This window comes from Indicator indicator, unplaced genomic scaffold, assembly GCF_027791375.1.
Source record: "Indicator indicator isolate 239-I01 unplaced genomic scaffold, UM_Iind_1.1 iindUn_scaffold_96, whole genome shotgun sequence".
Lineage (NCBI taxonomy): Eukaryota > Metazoa > Chordata > Aves > Piciformes > Indicatoridae > Indicator > Indicator indicator.
Window position 1 is genome coordinate 87,786 of NW_026539213.1, and position 23,006 is coordinate 110,791.

Genomic DNA, 23,006 nt, shown 5'->3' on the forward strand with positions numbered 1-23,006 from the left:
AGGAGGAGGAGCAGAGGGCTGGAGCTGCTCTGCTCTGCAGACAGCCTGAGAGAGTTGGGGTTGTGCAGGCTGGAGAGGAGAAGGCTCCCAGGAGACCTTCTGGTGGCCTTGCAGCATCTGCAGGGGGCTCCAAGAAAGCTGGGGAGGGACTTTGGAGGGTGTGAGGGAGGGATAGGAGTGGGGGGGATGGAGCAAAAGTAGAAGTGGGGAGCTGGAGATTGGCTGTGAGGAAGAAGTTGTTGGCCAGGAGGGTGGTGAGAGCCTGGCAGAGGTTGCCCAGGGAGGTGGTGGAAGCCTCATCCCTGGAGGTGTTTGCAGCCAGGCTGGAGGTGGCTGTGAGCAACCTGCTGGAGTGTGAGGTGTCCCTGCCCATGGCAGGGGGTTGGGACTGGCTGAGCCTTGAGCTCCCTTCCAGCCCTGACAGTTCTGTGACTGTATGGTTGATCAGTTAGGCTTGGGTGATAGGTTGGGCTTGATGGCCTTGGAGGTCTGTTCTGTGGTTGAGGTCACCCAACAGCAGTGGCTGGTTGAGGCCAGAGAGGCTCTCAGCTAACATCTGTGCTGGTTTCTCCTGGCAGGCTGAGCCTCCTTCGCTACAATGCCAACCTGATCAAGATGAAGAACAACATGGTGTCAGCATCCCAGCAGCTGAAGGCCAAGCTGGACTTCTTCCACCAGAGCATCCGCCTCGACCTGGAGAGATACAGTGACCAGATGGCTTATGGCATCTGTGTGTATGCTGGCAGCCTGCCCTGGGGGCAGCAGAGCCACTGGGAAGGGCTGGGGGGGAAAACTGGCTTGGAAAGGAAACGAATGCAGGAGCAGCTCCTCCTCCTCAGCACCTTCATGGCTGTGTTTTACCTGAGGACAGGTGCAGGAGAAGAAGAGTTGGACAAGAAAAAAAGCAGGAAGATTTAAGTGAAGGCAAAAAAGATATGGGTTTAGAGGGAGAGGCAGGGCCACAGGTGGTCAGCTCTTCCCCCCTGAGAACAGCAGGCCTGGAAAATTGGAGGATGAATAGGAGAGGTGATGGAAATGTTTCACAACAATTGTGCCTACAGCTGTGATCAGGGAGGAATGAGCTTTTAGCTGTGGAAATGATGGGCAGAGTTGGGATGATCATAACTGATTACCAAAAGCTGTTGTTTCTCCTTCTCCTCACCTGCTGGATGGTGCTGGGCAAAGCCTGTGGGGGGGAGGCACTCAGAGGAGAGCATTCAGAAGTTGGAGGCTTTTAGAAGGAACTGAAACACAATCAATCAACACATTTGTAATGCACTGTTTAGAACAGAGGTCTTACAAAACACCTCCAGAAGCAGCCCCTTTGTGGTGCTCTGTGATGACAGATAGCAGCAGTGCTGAGAGCAGGGCAGCTCTGCTGGGCAGGGCTGATGTCTCAGGTTAGCATCACAGAGCTGTCAGGGCTGGAAGGGAGCTCAAGGCTCAGCCAGTCCCAACCCCCTGCCATGGGCAGGGACACCTCACACTCCAGCAGGTTGCTCACAGCCACCTCCAGCCTGGCTGCAAACACCTCCAGGGATGAGGCTTCTACCACCTCCCTGGGCAACCTCTGCCAGGCTCTCACCACCCTCCTGGCCAACAACTTCTTCCTCACAGCCAATCTCCAGCTCCCCACTTCTACTTTTGCTCCATCCCCCCCACTCCTTTCCCTCCCTCACACCCTCCAAAGTCCCTCCCCAGCTTTCTTGGAGCCCCCTTCAGATCCTGCAAGGCCACCAGAAGGTCTCCTGGGAGCCTTCTCCTCTCCAGCCTGCACAACCCCAACTCTCTCAGGCTGTCTGCAGAGCAGAGCAGCTCCAGCCCTCTGCTCCTCCTCCTGGCCCTTCTCTGGACCCCTTCCAGCCCCTCCACAGCCTTCCTGGCCTAGGGGCTCCAGACCTGGACCCAGAGCTCCAGGTGGGCTCTCAGCAGAGTGGAGCAGAGGGGGAGAATCCCCTCCCTGGCCCTGCTGGCCACACTTCTCCTGCTGCAGCCCAGGCTCTGCTTGGCTCTCTGGGCTGCAAGTGCTCACTGCTGGCTCCTGCTGAGCTTCTCCTCCCCCAGCACCCCCAAGGCCTTTCCTTCAGGGCTGCTCTCCAGCCAGTCCCTGCCCAGCCTCTCTCAGTGCCTGGGATTGCCCTGCCCCAGCTGCAGGACCTTGCCCTTGGTCTTGTTGAACCTCCTGAGGTTGGCTTGGGCTCAGCTCTGCAGCCTGTCCAGGTCCCTCTGGATGGATCCCTTCCCTGCAGCCTGTCCAGCTCCCTCTGGATGGATCCCTTCCCTCCAGCCTGTCCAGCTCCCTCTGGATGGATCCCTTCCCTCCAGCCTGTCCAGCTCCCTCTGGATGGATCCCTTCCCTGCAGCCTGTCCAGCTCCCTCTGGATGGATCCCTTCCCTGCAGCCTGTCCAGCTCCCTCTGGATGGATCCCTTCCCTCCAGCCTGTCCAGGTCCCTCTGGATGGATCCCTTCCCTGCAGCCTGTCCAGCTCCCTCTGGATGGATCCCTTCCCTGCAGCCTGTCCAGCTCCCTCTGGATGGATCCCTTCCCTCCAGCCTGTCCAGCTCCCTCTGGATGGATCCCTTCCCTCCAGCCTGTCCAGCTCCCTCTGGATGGATCCCTTCCCTCCAGCCTGTCCAGCTCCCTCTGGATGGATCCCTTCCCTCCAGCCTGTCCAGCTCCCTCTGGATGGATCCCTTTCCTCCAGCCTGTCCAGCTCCCTCTGGATGGATCCCTTTTCTCCAGCCTGTCCAGCTCCCTCTGGATGGATCCCTTTTCTCCAGCCTGTCCAGCTCCCTCTGGATGGATCCCTTTTCTCCAGCCTGTCCAGCTCCCTCTGGATGGTTCACTTTTCTCCAGCCTGTCCAGCTCCCTCTGGATGGATCCCTTTTCTCCAGCCTGTCAGCAGCACCACACAGCTTGGTGCTGAGGGAGCCACAGTGCCACTCTCCGTGGCACAGGGATGTTAAACAGGCCTGGTGCCAGGACTGATCCCTTAGGGCCTCCACTTGGCCTTGGACCCTTTGCCAGCCATTTTTTGGGTGCAGCCCTCCAGGCAATTTGTGTTTATTCTTTCAGAGTCTGATCCAGTTGGAATTTTCCCTGGGAAGGCAGTGTGGGGGCAGAGCTGCTGCAGTGGCTGTGCTGTGGTAGGGCCACTAAGCATCCCTGGAGGGACAGATGGACATGGGGCCTGCAGAAACACCACTGGGGCAGTGAGCTTTCTGCTTTGTGTTAGGGGGCAGCAGAAGACAGGGTGAGAGAGGAGGTAAAAAAAGGGCCAGCTGCAATTTTAGTACCACAGAAATGTCTGCATCCTCCAAATAGCCTTCAGGAGAGCAGAGTAAGATTGATGCAGTTTGGATAGATGGTTGAAAACTGGAACTTGAGTCAGAAATGAAGACTGGGCTGAAGGGAGAGTGATGGAAAATGGGAGGGCTGAGGGAGCTGGTTTTGAGGAGTCTGTGTTCAATCCCAAGTGGCAGCTGTTGAGCCTAACTGTGAACTTGAAAAGCTCAGAGCTCAGTTGAGGCTGGGGATTACAAACACTGAAATCCTACCAGAGGGGGTTGTGGGAGTTCAGGTCAAGCATGGAGGTGCTAAAGTGCAATTTTGCTGTCTCTCTGATCTCTGACTTCTGCTGGGAGATTCAGCAGCAGTGCTCTTTGTGTGGAAATTCACAACCTCTGTGCAGGTGTGGAGCCCTCAATGCAGGAAGGACCTGGAGCTGATGGAGAGGGTCCAGAGGAGGCCATGGAAATGCTCAGGGGGTTGGAGCAGCTCTGCTGTGGGGACAGGCTGAGGGAGCTGGGGGTGTTCAGCCTGGAGAAGAGAAGGCTCCAGGGAGACCTCAGAGCAGCCTGCCAGGACCTGAAGGGGCTCCAACAAGGCTGCAGAGGGACTGTTCCCAAAGGCCTGCAGGGACAGGCCCAGGAGCAATGGCTTCAAAGTAGAGCAGAGCAGATTGAGATTGGATGTGAGGAACAAGTTCTGCAGCAGGAGGCTGCTGGAACACTGCAAGAGGTTGCCCAGGGAGGTGGTTGAGGCTCCATGGCTGGAGATCTTCAAGGGGAGGCTGGAGAGGGCTGTGGGCAACCTGATCTAGTGGAGGATGTCCCTGCTGAGTGCAAGGGGTTGGGCTGGATGAGCTTTGGAGCTCCCTTCCAGCCTGGACTACTCTGTGATGCTATGTCATGTGTGAAGTTGAGGCCATGCTTTGTTTCCTTGTGTTTACCTGTCTACAAATTAACAGCTCTCTTCTCTTTAAGCTTCAGAAAAGATGCTCAAAGCCTGGAAGGAGATGGAAGAGAAGGCCTCCCAGTGTGCACAGGTAGGGCACATTCACAAAGCTTCATACTCTCTCTGTGTGCCACTGCTCTGTCCAATGTGTTTCATATGCTGCCTTCTGTGGCAAAGAGAGCAAGAAAAGAGTCCCCAGTCAGCAGGGCTGGCTGAGTCTGGTGTTCCTTGGCTCAGCTGCCTGCATAGGAAAGCAGCCTGTAAGAACACAGCATTTATTGTCCCAAAGAAAAGGTGTTGCACTCAGCAGGGTGCAATCTGCTCTGCTCTACTTTGAAGCCATTGCCCCTGGGCCTGTCCCTGCAGGCCTTTGGGAACAGTCTCTCTGCAGCCTTCTTGGAGCCCCTTCAGGTCCTGGCAGGCTGCTCTGAGTTCTCCCTGGAGCCTTCTCTTCTCCAGGCTGAACACCCCCAGCTCCCTCAGCCTGTCCTCACAGCAGAGCTGCTCCAACCCCCTGAGCATTTTCATGCCCTCCTCTGGATCCTCTCCATCAGCTCCAGGTCCTTCCTGTCCAGCCTCCCCTTGAAGCTCTCCAGGCATGAAGCCTCAACCACCTCCCTGGGCAACCACTTGCAGTATTCCAGCAGCCTCCTGGTGCAGAATCACAGAATGTAAGGGGTTGGAAGAGACTTTCAGAGATCACTGAGTCCAACCCTGTCCCAAGTAGGGTCACCTGTGTTCCACACAGGAACACATCCAGGTTGGCTTTGAAAGTCTCCACAGCCTCTCTGGGCAGCCTGCTCCAGAGCAGTAAAGAAGTATCTCCTCACGTTGAGGTGGAGCTTCCTGTGTCCTAGCTTATGCCAGCCACTTATCTGCAGTAATTCCATGGTGGCAGCACTGTGTTGAGAGCCCAGACAGACATTCCTGGCATTCTGATAGCAGATATGCAAATTAATTTTGATTAAGACTCATCCTTAAAAACCATTCAGAGCAGAGGTGGAGGAGCAGAGGTCTTGCTCTGAGCAGTCATGATGGTGAGCAGATGTTTTCCCTCCTGTTTGCTGGACAGCTGAGCTGCTATCATGGCTTCCTCTTTCTCACACAGGCAGAAAACTTGGTTGAATTGTTCTGCTGCTTAGAATTCTGATCTCTGTCTTCTGGGAGTGAGGATTTGACCTTTACCATGAGAAGGCAAAAACCTTTGTGATAGGCAACAATTGTGCCTACAGCTGTGATCAGGGAGGAATGAGCTTTTAGCTGTGGAAATGATGGGCAGAGTTGGGATGATCATAACTGATTACCAAAAGCTGTTGTTTCTCCTCACCTGCTGGATGGTGCTGGGCAAAGCCTGTGGGGGGGAGGCACTCAGAGGAGAGCATTCAGAAGTTGGAGGCTTTTAGAAGGAACTGAAACACAATCAATCAGCACATTTGTAATGCACTGTTTAGAACAGAGGTCTTACAAAACACCTCCAGAAGCAGCCCCTTTGTGGTGCTCTGTGATGACAGATAGCAGCAGTGCTGAGAGCAGGGCAGCTCTGCTGGGCAGGGCTGATGTCTCAGGTTAGCATCACAGAGCTGTCAGGGCTGGAAGGGAGCTCAAGGCTCAGCCAGTCCCAACCCCCTGCCATGGGCAGGGACACCTCACACTCCAGCAGGTTGCTCACAGCCACCTCCAGCCTGGCTGCAAACACCTCCAGGGATGAGGCTTCCACCACCTCCCTGGGCAACCTCTGCCAGGCTCTCACCACCCTCCTGGCCAACAACTTCTTCCTCACAGCCAATCTCCAGCTCCCCACTTCTACTTTTGCTCCATCCCCCCCACTCCTCTCCCTCCCTCACACCCTCCAAAGTCCCTCCCCAGCTTTCTTGGAGCCCCCTGCAGATGCTGCAAGGCCACCAGAAGGTCTCCTGGGAGCCTTCCCCTCTCCAGCCTGCACAACCCCAACTCTCTCAGGCTGTCCTCAGAGCAGAGCAGCTCCAGCCCTCTGCTCCTCCTCCTGGCCCTTCTCTGGACCCCTTCCAGCCCCTCCACAGCCTTCCTGGCCTAGGGGCTCCAGACCTGGACCCAGAGCTCCAGGTGGGCTCTCAGCAGAGTGGAGCAGAGGGGGAGAATCCCCTCCCTGGCCCTGCTGGCCACACTTCTCCTGCTGCAGCCCAGGCTCTGCTTGGCTCTCTGGGCTGCAAGTGCTCACTGCTGGCTCCTGCTGAGCTTCTCCTCCCCCAGCACCCCCAAGGCCTTTCCTTCAGGGCTGCTCTCCAGCCAGTCCCTGCCCAGCCTCTCTCAGTGCCTGGGATTGCCCTGCCCCAGCTGCAGGACCTTGCCCTTGGTCTTGTTGAACCTCCTGAGGTTGCTGCTCTCCCCTCAGGGAGTCTTTGGAGATTGGCTGTCACAGTAGTGCAAAGAGCACAGTGTTCAGAGTCACAGAATTGTTTGGATGAAAAATACCTTTAAGATGATTAAGATCACAGGCTCACAGGATGTTAGGGCTTAGAAAGGACCTTCAGAGATCAAGTCCAAGCCCCTGCCAGAGCAGGAGCAGAGAATCCAGCACAGGGCACACAGGAACACATCCAGACAGGGCTGCAAAGGCTCCACACAAGGAGACTCCACAACCTCTCTGGGCAGCCTGCTCCAGGGCTCTGGCACCCTCCCACTCAAGAAGTTCCTCCTCCTGGTGAGCTGCAACCTCCTGGGCTGCAGTTTCCATCCCTTGCCCCTTGGCCTATGCCAGGGCACAAGTGAGCAGAGGCTGTCCCTGTGCCTTCCTTCCTGCCCCCCAGCCCTCAGCTCTTGACAGACATTGAGCAGATCCCTCTCAGCCTTCTGCTCTGCAGACTGAACAGCCCCAGGGCTCTCAGCCTCTCCTCCCCAGGCACTGCTCCAGGCCCTTCAGCAGCCTTGCAGCCCTCCCTTGGCCTCTCTGCAGCAGATCCCTGTCCCTCCTGACCTGGGGAGCCCACAACTGGATGCAATATTCCAGCTGTGGCCTCAGCAGGGCAGAGGAGAGCAGAGGGGGAGGAGAACCTCCCTGGCTCTGCTGGCCACACTCTGCTGCATGCAGCCCAGGACCCCCTTGGCCTTCTTGGCCCCCAGGGCACATTGCTGTGCCAGGCAGAACTTCTTGTTTACCAGATCATTGAGTCCAACCATTAATGAATGTTACCAAGTCTGGTGCTAAATCATGTCCCTCAGCACTGCATCTCTTAAAATCCCTCTGGGGAAAAAGATTCAACTCCCTTCCTGTGGCTGAGAGTCCTTTCAGGGAAGAAGTTTCTTCTAATGTCCAACCTAAACCTCCCATGTGGTAACTTGAGGTCATTTCCTCTCATCCTATCTCTTGTTACTAGGGCGCAGAGCCCAACCCCCACCTGGCTCCAACCTCTTTTCTGGGAGCTGTGGAGAGCCTGAAGGTCTCCCCTCAGCTTCCATTTCTCCACACCAACCCCCCCCAGCTCCCTCAGCTGCTCTTCCCCACCTCTGTTGCCCTTTTCTGGACCTGCTTCAGCCTCTCAAGGTCCTCCTTGTACTGAGGAGCTTAAAACTCAACCCAGTATTGGAAGTGTGGCCTCACCAGTGCCCAGTACAGGGAGACAATCCCTTCTCTGCTCCTGCTGCCCACCCCATTGCTGATCCAGGCCTGATTAATGCCTACAAATCCCAGACACCATTAAAAACACAACCAATAAATCACCCTCCTTGGGTTTTTTTTTCTCCTGGGCTGTTTAGGGTATGGGATCCTTTACTTCTCTTCACCTAAGCCAAAAGGTTCTTTGAACTTTTGTCTGCTTGCTCATGTGATGGAACTAGGGCTGTTGGAATTCATCTCTATTTGGTTCTTTACATTTGGGGATTTTGTTGCTCCCTGCTAGGAAGCAACAGAGATTAAAGGGAGGCTGCTTCTGGTCAGAATAGCTCCAAGCTGTCTGTAACTGTTTCCAGCACATCCCTCTTGCTGAAGCAAGAAATGTTTACTTTGCAGACCATCAGAATGATGTTCTGTCTTCAAGCTGTGCAGCCCACATCTGGAGTCACACTTCCTGTTTATCTTCTGATAAACAGGGAAAAGCTTCTGCTCTGTGGTACAGAGGGGTAGCTCAGTCTAGCTAGTGGGCAGCTTGACCTCTCAGAGGGTGAGACACAGTTATGCTGTGCTGCACGTCAAGATGCTGCTGGAGATAAGAGGCTTTGTTTCACTCTTCACACAGTCTGACTCCTGCCCTCTTGCTTCTCTCTCTTCTCACACTCTGACTCCTGCCCTCTTGCTTCTCTCTCTTCTCACACTCTGACTCCTGCCCTCTTGCTTCTCTCTCTTCTCACACTCTGACTCCTGCCCTCTTGCTTCTCTCTCTTCTCACACTCTGACTCCTGCCCTCTTGCTTCTCTCTCTTCTCACACTCTGACTCCTGCCCTCTTGCTTCTCTCTCTTCTCACACTCTGACTCCTGCCCTCTTGCTTCTCTCTCTTCTCACACTCTGACTCCTGCCCTCTTGCTGCTGTGGCCCTCTGGTGCTCTGTCTTGCTCCTTTATCTGCAAGACCTACAGACATCCCTTTCTGGACAAGGGGTTGCATCTGATTGTTGTAGCCTCAATACCAAATATTGTTGCTGATCTATCAGGGAAAATGTTCCATTTTCAACTTCTACAGCCCCAGGTCACAAACGAAAAGCTGAGATATATCCAGGTGCTTTCTCAGGAAGGTGCTTAGAGCCATTACAGTGACCAGTGCTGACTTAACCATGCTTGGGATCTCCAGTGCTTGCCTGGTCCCACTCCTCAAGCTCAGAAGTGATTACAGGCTCACAGGATGTGAGGGGTTGGAAGGGACCTCTGGAGAGCTTCCAGTCCAACCCCCCTGCCAGAGCAGGAGCAGAGAATCCAGCACAGGGCACACAGGAACACATCCAGACAGGGCTGCAAAGGCTCCACACAAGGAGACTCCACAACCTCTCTGGGCAGCCTGCTCCAGGGCTCTGGCACCCTCACACTCAAGAAGTTCCTCCTCCTGTTGAGATAGAACTTCCTATGCTGCAGTTGATGTCCATTGCCCCTCGTCCTTGATGTCCTTGGCTCATGTTCAGCTGCCTTTCGCAGCAATTTACTGGACTCTGGTGAGACCTCACCTGGAGTACAGCTCTGGAGCCTTTATTGCAGGAAGGCATAGACCTGATGGAGCAGGTCTAGAGGAGGACCATGGAAATGCTCAGGGGATTGAAGCACCTCTGCTATGGGGACAGGCTGAGGGAGCTGGGGGTGTTCAGCCTGGAGAAGAGAAGGCTCCAGGGAGACCTCAGAGCAGCCTGCCAGGACCTGAAGGGGGCTGCAAGAATACTGTTTGCAAAGGCTGCAGGGACAGGACCAGACTAGGAGCAATGGCTTCAAAGTAGAGCAGAGCAGATTGAGATTGGATGTGAGGAACAAGTTCTGCAGCAGGAGGCTGCTGGAACACTGCAAGAGGTTGCCCAGGGAGGTGGTTGAGGCTCCATGGCTGGAGATGTTCAAGGGGAGGCTGGAGAGGGCTGTGGGCAACCTGATCTAGTGGAGGATGTCCCTGCTGAGTGCAGAGGGGTTGGGCTGGCTGAGCTTTGGAGCTCCCCTTCCAGCCCAGACCATTCTGTGCTTCTGTCAAACCAGCACCCCCAGGTCCCTTTCTTGCCAGGCAGTTTCCAGCCCTTCTGCCCCAAGCCTGCAGCATTGCATGGGGTTGTTCTGAGTTGAGTGCAGGAGCTGGCCCTTTCCTTTGTACCTCCCAGTCCGATTTGTCCTCTTTTCCTGCAGGCTGAAGACATTGGGCATCTGGATGAGCAGATCATGGCTTTGCACACGGAGATCGTAGAGCTTCAGAAGAGTCCCTACGCCAGGCGCCAGGGAGAGGTGATGGAGAGCTTGTGAGTCCTCTTGTTTTGATTGCACTGAATCACAGAATTAATCAGGTTGGAAAAGGAGCTTTGAGATCATGCAGTCCAACCTCTCACCCAACACCATCTAATCAACTAACCCATGGCACTGAGTTTCTCATCCAGGCTGCTTTTAAACACTTGCAGGAACGGTGACTCCGCCACCTCCCCAGGCACTTCAGTGTAGTACTTCAGTGTCTGGGGGGTGCTGGGGTTCTGGTTTGAGGTTTGGTTTTTGTTTTTTTTTTTTTTTCTCTCTGTTGGTGCTTTTGAAAGATGCTCCTTGCTTTTTGCAAACTCTGTACAGAGTAGTTTAAGATCAGTTTGGTGGTCAAAGGGAAGAGGCCACCTCTTGTGGCTGTATGGTCCTTGTTCCTCTTGGAAGTTCCAAAGCAGAACCGGACACTGCTCCATCTGAAAGCTGGGTCTGCAAGGAAGGATCACATTCAGTCACAAGAGTTAACTCAGCTCACTTACCCTGCAGGCAGGCACACAGTGGCTGGGCCTGGGGAAACATGGAAAACACAGCAGGGGGTCTGTGAGAGCTGCCACTGACTGTGGGACTTCATTTTAGAATCACAGAATCAGTCAGGGTTGGAAGGGACCCCAAGGCTCAGCCAGTCCCAACCCCCCTGCCATGGGCAGGGACACCTCACACTGCATCAGCCTGGCCAGAGCCTCATCCAGCCTGGCTGCAAACCCCTCCAGGGATGAGGCCTCAACCACCTCCCTGGACAACCCATTCCAGGCTCTCACCACTCTCATGGGGAAGAACTTCTTCCTCACATCCAGCCTGAATCTCCTCACTTCCAGATTTCTTCCATTCCCCCCAGTCCTGTCACTCCCTGATAGCCTAAAAAGTCCCTCCCCAGCTTTCTTGGAGCCCCCTTCAGATCCTGGAAGGCCACAAGAAGGTCTCCTGGGAGCCTTCTCTTCTCCAGACTGAACAGCCCCAACTCTCTCAGTCTGTCCTCATAGCAGAGCAGCTCCAGCCCTCTGCTCATCCTGGTGGCCCTTCTCTGGACACCTTCCAGCATGTCCAAGTCCCTCTTGTAATAGGGGCTCCAGAATTGGATGCAGTACTCCAGGTGGGGTCTGAGCAGAGGGGGAGAATCCCCTCCCTGGCCCTGCTGGCCACACTTCTCTTGCTGCAGCCCAGGCTCTGGTTTGCTTTCTGGGCTGCAAGTGCTCACTGCTGGCTCTTGCTGAGCTTCTCCTCCCCCAGCACCCCCAAGGCCTTTCCTTCAGGGCTGCTCTCCAGCCAGTCCCTGCCCAGCCTGGATTTGTGCTTGGGATTGCCTCCACCCAGCTGCAGGACCCTGCACTTGGTCCTACATTCCTGTCAGAATTGTCAGGGGTGGAAGGGAGCTCAAGGCTCAGCCAGTCCCAACCCCCTGCCATGGGCAGGGACACCTCACACTCCAGCAGGTTGCTCACAGCCACCTCCAGCCTGGCTGCAAACACCTCCAGGGATGAGGCTTCCACCACCTCCCTGGGCAACCTCTGCCAGGCTCTCACCACCCTCCTGGCCAACAACTTCTTCCTCACATCCAATCTCCAGCTCCCCACTTCTACTTTTGCTCCATCCCCCCCACTCCTATCCCTCCCTCACACCCTCCAAAGTCCCTCCCCAGCTTTCTTGGAGCCCCCTTCAGATGCTGCAAGGCCACCAGAAGGTCTCCTCCTCTCCAGAAGAGGAAGGGCCTAAAATGTGTCTTGGCCTCAACTTAACAATACAGAGGAAGTTTTTTGTGCGTTGGGGAAGGGTTAATGCTTCAGGGAGTGATAAAAGTGGATGTGAGAGTATTGCAAAACCTTGTTGGAATGGATGTTCCAGGGTAGGATAATTAGCAGGTTGGGGAGAGCTGAATGTTTGGCAGCTTCAATACATTGTACAAGGTGTTGTAGTTTGGGCTGTTGCTGAGGGAGCACAAGTGGCTGCTGTAAAAGAGAAGGATCAAATGTCCACCCAGGTATGAGAGGCAGTGAATCTGTTGGTAAGAAGAGCTCTTCTGAATGGCCCTGAGTGTTCTGGGAGGAAACATGCCTGCCCCTGTCACCTTCTTCCTCCTCCCTCTTTGGATCTCTTTATCCATGTGCAGCAGAGCAGCAGAACCTGGTGCAGAGTGGAGGAGGTGGTGGAGGGGGGAACCTTCTTCTGCAGCAGTAAGCCCACATTCAGAGCAGCTCAAACTAATCAGGAGCCTGCCTCCCAAAACATGGCCTGCAAGCAGTTTCCCCACAGCCACCTCTGTGCCATCATCTGTTTGCAGGGTGCTTGAGGTGTGCCCAGAGCTCTGGATGATCTGATCTAAAGCTGCTCCTCTTAGTGAGCAGTGAGCTGGAGAACAGGTTGAATTCTCTGCTCTGTAGTCTTTGGGGCTGTGGCAAAGAACAGCACAGGACACCAGCTTCAGGTTTGATGTACACAACAGGTGTACAGGTGATGTCTGGGCTTCACCTGACACTGCTGAATGCTAAAACTCTTTTTGCCAGTGCAGCAGGAGCAGAGAGCAGCCCCCTCCCTGTCCTTGGCTGATACAGGAGTTTCAGGGTGCTCCAGCTTGACTTCCACGCTTGAAACACTGTTGGGGTGATCTGAGGGCAGCTGAGGCACAGAAAAGGCTTGGTGAGGGCCTGAAAACAGAGACAGAGCTGCCTAAACTGTTCCTTGATTCTGTCAGACAATTTAATTTCAGGCCAGGGAAGATTTATTTAAGGTTGGAAACTACAGTGTTTGGCTGCTTTTGAAATATTTGAAAGCAGGAACATGTATTCCATCGGAAGAAGAGGAGCACTGTTCTCTTGTTTGTGATGCAGCTGTCTCCTCTTGCACAACAGCCCCACAAATCAGGCAGGAAATGCAGAATGGAAACAAGAATTTCTCAGGCAGTTCACAGGCTCACAGGATGTGAGGGGTTGGGAAGGAGCTCTGGTGATCTACCAGTCCAGCCCCCTGCCAGAGCAGGAGCAGAGAATCCAGCACAGGGCACACAGGAACACATCCAGACAGGGCTGCAAAGGCTCCACACAAGGAGACTCCACAACCTCTCTGGGCAGCCTGCTCCAGGGCTCTGGCACCCTCCCACTCAAGAAGTTCCTCCTCCTGGTGAGCTGCAACCTCCTGGGCTGCAGTTTCCATCCCTTGCCCCTTGGCCTATGCCAGGGCACAAGTGAGCAGAGGCTGTCCCTGTGCCTTCCTTCCTGCCCCCCAGCCCTCAGCTCTTGACAGACATTGAGCAGATCCCTCTCAGCCTTCTGCTCTGCAGACTGAACAGCCCCAGGGCTCTCAGCCTCTCCTCCCCAGGCACTGCTCCAGGCCCTTCAGCAGCCTTGCAGCCCTCCCTTGGCCTCTCTGCAGCAGATCCCTGTCCCTCCTGACCTGGGGAGCCCACAACTGGCTGCAATATTCCAGCTGTGGCCTCAGCAGGGCAGAGGAGAGCAGAGGGGGAGGAGAACCTCCCTGGCTCTGCTGGCCACACTCTGCTGCATGCAGCCCAGGACCCCCTTGGCCTTCTTGGCCCCCAGGGCACATTGCTGTGCCAGGCAGAACTTGCTGCCCCCCAGCACTGCCAGCTCCTTCTGCTTGGGGCTGCTCTCCAGCAGATCCCCTCCCAACCTGTCCTGCTGCAGTTTATTCTTCCTGCCCAGCTGCAGGACTCTGCTCTCATCCTTGCTGACCCTCAGGAGGTTCCTCTCTGCCCAGCTCTCAGCCTGCCCCACTCTCACTGCTGGCATGGCAGAGCCAGGGATGCAGCTTCTCACTCATCTCCAGCTCCAGCAAGGAGTCAAGGCAGGGCAGCAGATTCTTACTGCACAACTGATGCCAAGCCTAAAGCCTGTCAGAACTAAAGGCAAATAAAACCTTCATCCCCCACTGGATGAAGACTAGGCTTTGCATCATTAAGGCTCTTTCCCCCCACTAACATAATTACTGTGCTTTGATCAGGAGCTCCTTTCATTTCCCCATTCTCAATTGCTCAATCCCTTGCTGCTAACTTTTCATTTCACCTTCCCAAGTAACTGTGTGGCTCCAGGGACCTCTCACCCCACTCTTTACCAATCACTCATAAACATTGCAATGCTAATGAATCTCAGCCTGTCCAAGCCTCTGAATGGCCTCACAGCCTTCAGGTGTCTCAGCCAAGCCTTCCAGTTTGGTACCATCAGCAAACTTGCTGAGCAGATTCTCTCTGTCCCCTCATCAATACCACTGAGTCTTCCTACAGTTCCAGTAAGTGAGGTTTCAGCATGAAGTATGAAGGAAAACTCAGCAAAGACCTCTCAAGTGTGACACTGAAAGTGGCCTCCAATTGGTGTGGTTGCCTGAGGGGGGAAAATGCATTATGGAAGGAAAAGAGACATCATTTAGGGAAGAGTTGGTTTCCATCACAGGAAGACCCTCCCTGGATTCCAAATGTCCTATCTGTATAGTGGCAGCTCCAGTGCATGACTTCATTGCAGTGCTTTGGGTTTTTGCCTGTGGTGACCTGTTGTTGATTACTCACCTGAATCATTTTCCTCTTTTTTAAAGGGAATTGAGAGCCATAGACCTCTACAAGCAACTGAAAACAAGACCCCCAGGTATGGCAAAAGACTCCACAACCTCTCTGGGCAGCCTGCTCCAGGGCTCTGGCACCCTCCCACTCAAGAAGTTCCTCCTCCTGGTGAGCTGCAACCTCCTGGGCTGCAGTTTCCATCCCTTGCCCCTTGGCCTATGCCAGGGCACAAGTGAGCAGAGGCTGTCCCTGTGCCTTCCTTCCTGCCCCCCAGCCCTCAGCTCTTGACAGACATTGAGCAGATCCCTCTCAGCCTTCTGCTCTGCAGACTGAACAGCCCCAGGGCTCTCAGCCTCTCCTCCCCAGGCACTGCTCCAGGCCCTTCAGCAGCCTTGCAGCCCTCCCTTGGCCTCTCTGCAGCAGATCCCTGTCCCTCCTGACCTGGGGAGCCCACAACTGGATGCAATATTCCAGCTGTGGCCTCAGCAGGGCAGAGGAGAGCAGAGGGGGAGGAGAACCTCCCTGGCTCTGCTGGCCACACTCTGCTGAATGCAGCCCAGTAGCATCCTTCCATCCTCTGACAGCATTCTTGTATTCCCTTCAGATTATTCAGTGACTCCCTGCTCAGCCCTGCATGTTCCTAGCTCCCTTGCCTGTTTTCCTCCTGATTGTGTTTCAGTTTGGCTCCACTCATGAAGTCCAATCTTTCCTTGATGAACCTGTGTTAGCTCCTTGCTGGAGAGCATTTTACTGACATGGTGACTGATGGCTCTTGCAGATCATGCCTACAGTGACAGCATGGACATGGTGAAGATCATTGTGCAGACAGTCCAGAGCCAAGACAGAGTCCTGAAGGAGCTCTTTGGCCATCTCAGGTAATTAATGCAGAAAAAAAACCCAAACAAATAAATGCAACTTGCAGCATTTGTAGCAGGAAGGGAGAAGGAAACCCATGGAGATCAGAGCCCAAAAGCTCCATCCTCAGGAATGGATTTCTCCTAGCAGTGGGAGTTCTGCTGCTTTGTGTCTGTGTTGAATTTCCACTTAGTTCTTTTAAAGATAGAGGTGGTGAGTGTGGGGGGTATGGGTAGTAAGGATAGGTGCCCTACTGCATGGGAGGTTGCCCAGGAGCCAGCAATGTGCTCTGGTGGCCAAGAAGGCCAAGAGCAGCCTGGGGTGCATCAGAAGGGCTGTGGGGAGGAGGGCAGAGAGTTTCTGCTGCCCCTCTGCTCTGCCCTGCTGAGAGCACAGCTGCAATCCTGTGTCCAGGTCTGGGCTCCCCAGGTCAGGAGAGACAGAGAGCTGCTGGAGAGAGGCCAAGGGAGAGGCAGGAGGAGGAGTTGGGGACTTGAGCATCTCCCCTGTGGAGAGAGCCTGAGAGCCCTGGGGGTGTTTAGTGTGGAGAGGAGAAGGCTGAGAGGGATCTGATCAATGTCTGTCAGTAGCTGAGGGCTGGGGGGCAAGGGGAGGGGGCCAGGCTCTGTTGGGGGGTGCTCAGTGATAGGACAAGGAAGAATGGAGGCAAAGTGGAACAGAGAAGGTTTCAGCTCAGCATGAGGAGAAACTTCTTTCCAGTGGGGTGACAGAGCCCTAGAACAGGCTTCCCTGCCCAGGGGGGTTGTGGAGTCTCCTCTGGAGACTTTCAAGCCCTGTCTGGCTGCATTCCTGTGCAGACTGCCCTGGGTGACCCTGCTCTGGCAGGGGGGTTGGACCTGATGATCTCTTGAGGTCCCTTCCAACCTCTGATACACTGTGAGACTGTGAAGGCTGGAAAAGACTTCAAAGATCATTGACTCCAACTATTAACCCAGCACTGCCGAGTCCACCAGTAAACCAGCACCTCAGCTGTGTGTTTTCTGAACACTTCCAAGGACAGTGATTCCACCACTTCCCTCGGCAGCTTGTTCCAGGGCTTGACCACAGTGTAGAAACTTGGACCTGATGGAGAGGGTCCAGAGGAAGGCCACGAAAATGATCAGGGGCTGGAGCAGCTCTGCTATGGGGACAGGCTGAGGGAGCTGGGGGTGTTCAGCCTGGAGAAGAGAAGGCCCCAGGGAGACCTCAGAGCAGCCTGCCAGGACCTGAAGGGGCTACAGGAAGGCTGCAGAGGAACTGTTCCCAAAGGCCTGCAGGGACAGGCCCAGGGACAATGGCTTCAAAGTAGAGCAGAGCAGATGGAGATTGGATGTGAGGAACAAGTTCTGCAGCAGGAGGCTGCTGGAACACTGCAAGAGGTTGCCCAGGGAGGTGGTTGAGGCTCCATGGCTGGAGATCTTCAAGGGGAGGCTGGAGAGGGCTGTGGGCAACCTGATCTAGTGGAGGATGTCCCTGCTGAGTGCAGGGGGTTGGGCTGGATGAGCTTTGGAGCTCCCTTCCAGCCCAGAGCATTCTGTGATGATACGACAAGGGGCAATGGGGGCAAGCTGGAGCAGAGGAGGTTCCATGTGAAGAGAAGGAAAAACTTTCTCATTCTGTGAACTTCTATTGTGAGCCTTAACTGGACTTGGCAAAGCTGTGGGGTCCCTGGAGTCCTGCAGGTTTTGTACCTGCAGCTGTCCCAGCTCTGTGCTAAGGTACACGGAGGTTCTTGGATCCCAAAGGGAGAGAGGTTTTGGTTTCCTGAGAAGATCCTGTAACACAGGCTGGAAAGTTTGTTTGTTTTGCATTGCAGCAAGCTCTTGGGCTGTAAGCAGAAGATCATTGACTTGCTTCCAAAGATTGAAGTGGCTCTCAATGACATCAAGGAAGCTGACAACTCAGTGATGCAGATGCAGGGCAAGAGGCAAAGGGAGATCTGGCATTTGCTGAAAATTGCTTGTGTAAGTAGCTGCTTTTGGACTTTCTCTTTCCCTCTTCCTTGTGTGAGCAGCTTTTGGACTTCTTATTTTTCAGTATCTGAAGGGGACTCCAAGAAAGCTGGGGAGGAGTGTCAGGGAGTGAGAGGAGTGGGGGGGCTGGAGCAAAAGTAGAAGTGGGGAGCTTGAGATTGGCTGTGAGGAAGAAGTTGTTGGCCAGGAGGGTGGTGAGAGCCTGGCAGAGGTTGCCCAGGGAGGTGGTGGAAGCCTCATCCCTGGAGGTGTTTGCAGCCAGGCTGGAGGTGGCTGTGAGCAACCTGCTGGAGTGTGAGGTGTCCCAGCCCATGGCAGGGGGTTGGGACTGGCTGAGCCTTGAGCTCCCTTCCAGCCCTGACTATTCTCTGATTCTCCTTGCAGAGCTGTGGAGGGTTGTAGCAGCTGCCCTGCCAGCCACAGGCACGGCCTGGGTGATGTGTCTGTGTTACAAGCAGTGCTGAAGTTTTCAGCCCAGGTTTTTGTGTACACAACAATGAAAGCCTGATGAAATCCTTCTTTTTCCATCACAGCAGATGAATTTCTTTTCTTTCCTTCTCTTTTCCTCCTAGACTCAAAGCTCCTCCCGCTCGCTGGTAAGCTCCAGCCTGGAAGGGACAGCCTCGACTCCAGCAGCCCCATGGCTCCCCCAGGGCTCCTCAGGGAATGTGCCTCACCCTCTGTCATCCATGGCAGCTCTTGAAGATGGGTAAGAGCTGCTGGGAAAGGAGAAATCAGCGTGGCCAGATTGTATGCCCACACTCTGATGTCCTGTCCTCTGCCAGGGTTCTCCAGGGCTGAGGGGAGCTATGGGGCAGATACTCAGCACACCCCACGTGGTGGGGTTTGGATGGGCAGGGCAGGGAGACTTTGCCATAGCAGACTGGCTCTGGAGGCAGCTTTGTTCAACTCTTGACCACTGGCCATAGCACAGCACAATGCAGTGCTGAGATTTGGAGCCAAAATGCAGTTTCTTTTTGTACCCATACCCAGCAAGTCCCAGGTACATCAGGCCATACTTAGCACTTCCTACAGCTTCAGTGGTGTCACAAAGTCATAATGCAAGCAGAGGTCTGAACTTGAGGTCAGTACTAAGCAGTCCATCTGGTTCAGTACCTGGGGAGGGGTTTATCCTTAAAAAAAAAAATAGCACATATGTTATTAATGCTCTAAAAAAACATCAGGAATTAGGTTGAAATCTGTATCCAGAAATCTCCACTCTCTGCTCCTGAGCAAGTTCTACAGACCTCTCTCAGCTAAAGCACTGTGCTGTTCACTTCTTGCATGTCACAGAATCACACAATGCTCCAGGCAGGAAGGGAGCTCCAAAGCTCATCCAGTCCAACCCCCTGCACTCAGCAGGGACATCCTCCACTAGATCAGGTTGCCCACAGCCCTCTCCAGCCTCCCCTTGAAGATCTCCAGCCATGGAGCCTCAACCACCTCCCTGGGCAACCTCTTGCAGTGTTCCAGCAGCCTCCTGCTGCAGAACTTGTTCCTCACATCCAATCTCCATCTGCTCTGCTCTACTTTGAAGCCATTGCCCCTGGGCCTGTCCCTGCAGGCCTTTGGGAACAGTCTCTCTGCAGCCTTGTTGGAGCCCCTTCAGGTCCTGGCAGGCTGCTCTGAGGTCTCCTTGGAGCCTTCTCTTCTCCAGGCTGAACACCCCCAGCTCCCTCAGCCTGTCCTCACAGCAGAGCTGCTCCAACCCCCTGAGCATTTCCATGGCCTCCTCTGGACCCTCTCCATCAGCTCCAGGTCCTTCCTGTGCTGAGGGCTCCAGACCTGCACACAGCACTCCAGGTGAGGTCTCCCCAGAGCACAGCAAAGTGGCAGAATCTCCTCTCTGCATCTCTGGCAGTGCTGCTTTGGACGCAGCCCAGGCTGCCCTTGGCCTTCTGTGCTGCAAGCTCACACTGCCTGCTCCTGGCCAGCTTCTCCCCCCCAGCACCCCCAAGGCCTTTTCCTCAGGGCTGCTTCCTCTCCCCTCCTCCCCCAGCCTCTCTTGCCAGTCAGGATTGTTCCAGCCCAGCTGCAGGCCCTGCCCTTGCTCTGGTTGAACCTCAGCAGCTTCACCTGGGCACCACCTCCCCTCTCTGTATTGGGGTTGGATTTGGTTAAGCCCCCTCCCAGGCAGACCTGGCTGAGTCAGAGAGTTACCAGAAGCTGAGCAGTTTCTTCCCTTGGCTTCATTAGCAGTTTTCCTTGCAGCCTCCATCCCTAGCAGTGCTGGTGTTATGAGGCATCAATCCACTTTATCATCTCATTTTGTGGGTGCTTGGGGAAATAACCTAGGTTCTGGAGATGCACACATGGCATCTTCTGATTGTTTTAGAACTCCAAGCAACTTTCTCTGTTTCTTCTTTTCTGTCTGCTGCTGTGGGGCAATTTTTGCCTCCAAGTAATGCAGAGTGATCTCCTTTTAATGAGGACTTTCCTGAGCAGGCTTCCCTTTGGGTTGCCTTGGAGCTCCTCTGTTGTTGGTTGTTTTTTGTTTTTTTCCCAGTGAAGACTCTTTTATATTAGTGTCCTTGGGTTCAGATCTGTCATCCTGGTCTCCAAACTGGTGCAGTCTGGGTTTGATGGATGGAACATCCAGTGGATAAAGAACTGCCTGGATGGCTGCACCCAAAGAGTGGCTGTCAAAGGGTACACAAGCAAGTGGAGGCCAGGGACAAGTGGAGTCCCTCAGGGATCAGACCTGGGACCAGTCTTGTTTAACATCTCTCTTGGTGCCATGGAGAGTGGCACTGAGGCTCCCTCAGCACCAAGCTGTGTGGTGCTGCTGACAGGCTGGAGGGAAGGGATCCATCCAGAGGGAGCTGGACAGGCTACAGGGAAGGGATCCATCCAGAGGGAGCTGGACAGGCTGGAGGGAAGGGATCCATCCAGAGGGAGCTGGACAGGCTGGAGGGAAGGGATCCATCCAGAGGGAGCTGGACAGGCTGGAGGGAAGGGATCCATCCAGAGGGAGCTGGACAGGCTGGAGGGAAGGGATCCATCCAGAGGGAGCTGGACAGGCTGCAGGGAAGGGATCCATCCAGAGGGAGCTGGACAGGCTGCAGGGAAGGGATCCATCCAGAGGGAGCTGGACAGGCTGGAGGGAAGGGATCCATCCAGAGGGAGCTGGACAGGCTGGAGGGAAGGGATCCATCCAGAGGGAGCTGGACAGGCTGCAGGGAAGGGATCCATCCAGAGGGAGCTGGACAGGCTGCAGGGAAGGGATCCATCCAGAGGGAGCTGGACAGGCTGGAGGGAAGGGATCCAGCCAGAGGGAGCTGGACAGGCTGGAGGGAAGGGATCCAGCCAGAGGGAGCTGGACAGGCTGGAGGGAAGGGATCCAGCCAGAGGGAGCTGGACAGGCTGGAGGGAAGGGATCCAGCCAGAGGGAGCTGGACAGGCTGGAGGGAAGGGATCCATCCAGAGGGAGCTGGACAGGCTGGAGGGAAGGGATCCATCCAGAGGGAGCTGGACAGGCTGGAGGGAAGGGATCCAGCCAGAGGGAGCTGGACAGGCTGGAGGGAAGGGATCCAGCCAGAGGGAGCTGGACAGGCTGCAGAGCTGAGCCCAAGCCAACCTCAGGAGGTTCAACAAGACCAAGGGCAAGGTCCTGCAGCTGGGGCAGGGCAATCCCAGGCACTGAGAGAGGCTGGGCAGGGACTGGCTGGAGAGCAGCCCTGAAGGAAAGGCCTTGGGGGTGCTGGGGGAGGAGAAGCTCAGCAGGAGCCAGCAGTGAGCACTTGCAGCCCAGAGAGCCAAGCAGAGCCTGGGCTGCAGCAGGAGAAGTGTGGCCAGCAGGGCCAGGGAGGGGATTCTCCCCCTCTGCTCCACTCTGCTGAGAGCCCACCTGGAGCTCTGGGTCCAGGTCTGGAGCCCCTAGGCCAGGAAGGCTGTGGAGGGGCTGGAAGGGGTCCAGAGAAGGGCCAGGAGGAGGAGCAGAGGGCTGGAGCTGCTCTGCTCTGCAGACAGCCTGAGAGAGTTGGGGTTGTGCAGGCTGGAGAGGAGAAGGCTCCCAGGAGACCTTCTGGTGGCCTTGCAGCATCTGCAGGGGGCTCCAAGAAAGCTGGGGAGGGACTTTGGAGGGTGTGAGGGAGGGAGAGGAGTGGGGGGGATGGAGCAAAAGTAGAAGTGGGGAGCTGGAGATTGGCTGTGAGGAAGAAGTTGTTGGCCAGGAGGGTGGTGAGAGCCTGGCAGAGGTTGCCCAGGGAGGTGGTGGAAGCCTCATCCCTGGAGGTGTTTGCAGCCAGGCTGGAGGTGGCTGTGAGCAACCTGCTGGAGTGTGAGGTGTCCCTGCCCATGGCAGGGGGTTGGGACTGGCTGAGCCTTGGGGTCCCTTCCAGCCCTGACAATTCTATGATTTTGTGATCTTATTTCCCTGCAGGGAAAATTTTGTGCAGGTGATAGAAGAGAATCTGAATTACCTGGAACTCTTTGGCAGTATTTTGCAGGAGGTGAGACAGGAGCAGAGCAGCAGCATGATGGTAAGTCTGTCCTGTCTCTTGAGGACCAGATCTTTTTCAGAGCCATAGAAGAATCCTCTGGGGTTATGGAAAACTCCTTAAATAAGGTCGTTTGTGAGGATGTGAATTGCTGTGGCTGGTGGGTGTTGTCTGTCAGCCCTCCTGGACTCCACTAGGGCTGTTGCAGAGCCCTGATTTGTGTCAGGGCCCTGAAGTGGGGCAGGGTACTCCGTGTTCAGAGCCCTCTCCTGATGGTTAACTGAAGCTCCCCTCCTGACCAAAGTGAGACTTGAGAGAGTCCTAAGGAGGCTCTTTGTCCAAACAGGTATTTGGAATAGCAAAAAATTACAAAAGTAGGTAATGATCACCCAGGTGTTTTGATGGAATGTGAAACTGCTCCTGAGGCCAGGAAGTTACTGCTCAGAAGAGCCCAGAAGAAGGAAGAGCACCACAGATCACCAGTGGTGCTAGCAGGAGCTCCCAGCGGATTTCAGAGGCTGTGTCACAGCAGCACCTCTCTAAGTACATCATGAGAGAAGGCCAACTGAAACCCATCCCCCCTTGTTCTGTCACCACAGGCCCTACCTAAAAAGACTATCCCCAGCTTTCTGATCAGCCCCTTAGCCACTGCAGGGCCACCACAAGGTCTCCCCAGAGCCATCTCTTCTCCAGGCTGAACAACCCCAACTCTCCCAACCTGTTTTCATAGGAGAGGTGCTCCAGACCTTGGTCATCCTCACAACCTCCTGGACTCACTCTGACAGTTCCAAACCCTTGTGGTGAGGACTCCAGAGCTGCCCCAGCACTGCATGGGGGTCTCAGTAGAGCATAGCAGAGGGGCAGAATCCCCTCCCTGCCCCTGCTGCCCACGCTGCTGGGGATCAGCCCATGACAGGCTGGGGCTGGGCTGGCAGCACTCAGTGCTGGCTCATGTCCAGCTTTGTGCCCCCAGGGACCCCCAAGTCCTTTTCTGTAGAGCTGTTCTGCAGCCCTTCATCCCCCAGCCTGGGCTGGTCCTGGGGATTGCCCTGACCTAGGCTCTGGACCTTGCATTTGGCCTTGTTGAACCTCATGAGGATCA

At 55.1% G+C, this 23,006-nt stretch overlaps 1 protein-coding gene across 1 annotated transcript in view; it reads left to right on the forward strand.

Annotated features, from left to right (window-relative positions):
* Window positions 1–23,006, forward strand: part of CHUK (component of inhibitor of nuclear factor kappa B kinase complex) — a 56,328-nt gene that overhangs the window by 30,978 nt on the left and 2,344 nt on the right. Inside the window, exons 13-20 of the mRNA XM_054398730.1 lie at window positions 579–730; window positions 4,267–4,337; window positions 10,029–10,129; window positions 14,673–14,722; window positions 15,416–15,512; window positions 17,309–17,456; window positions 18,038–18,174; window positions 21,847–21,946. Coding sequence (XP_054254705.1) covers window positions 579–730; window positions 4,267–4,337; window positions 10,029–10,129; window positions 14,673–14,722; window positions 15,416–15,512; window positions 17,309–17,456; window positions 18,038–18,174; window positions 21,847–21,946 — 856 coding nt within the window. The remainder of the gene's footprint in view (window positions 1–578; window positions 731–4,266; window positions 4,338–10,028; window positions 10,130–14,672; window positions 14,723–15,415; window positions 15,513–17,308; window positions 17,457–18,037; window positions 18,175–21,846; window positions 21,947–23,006) is intronic.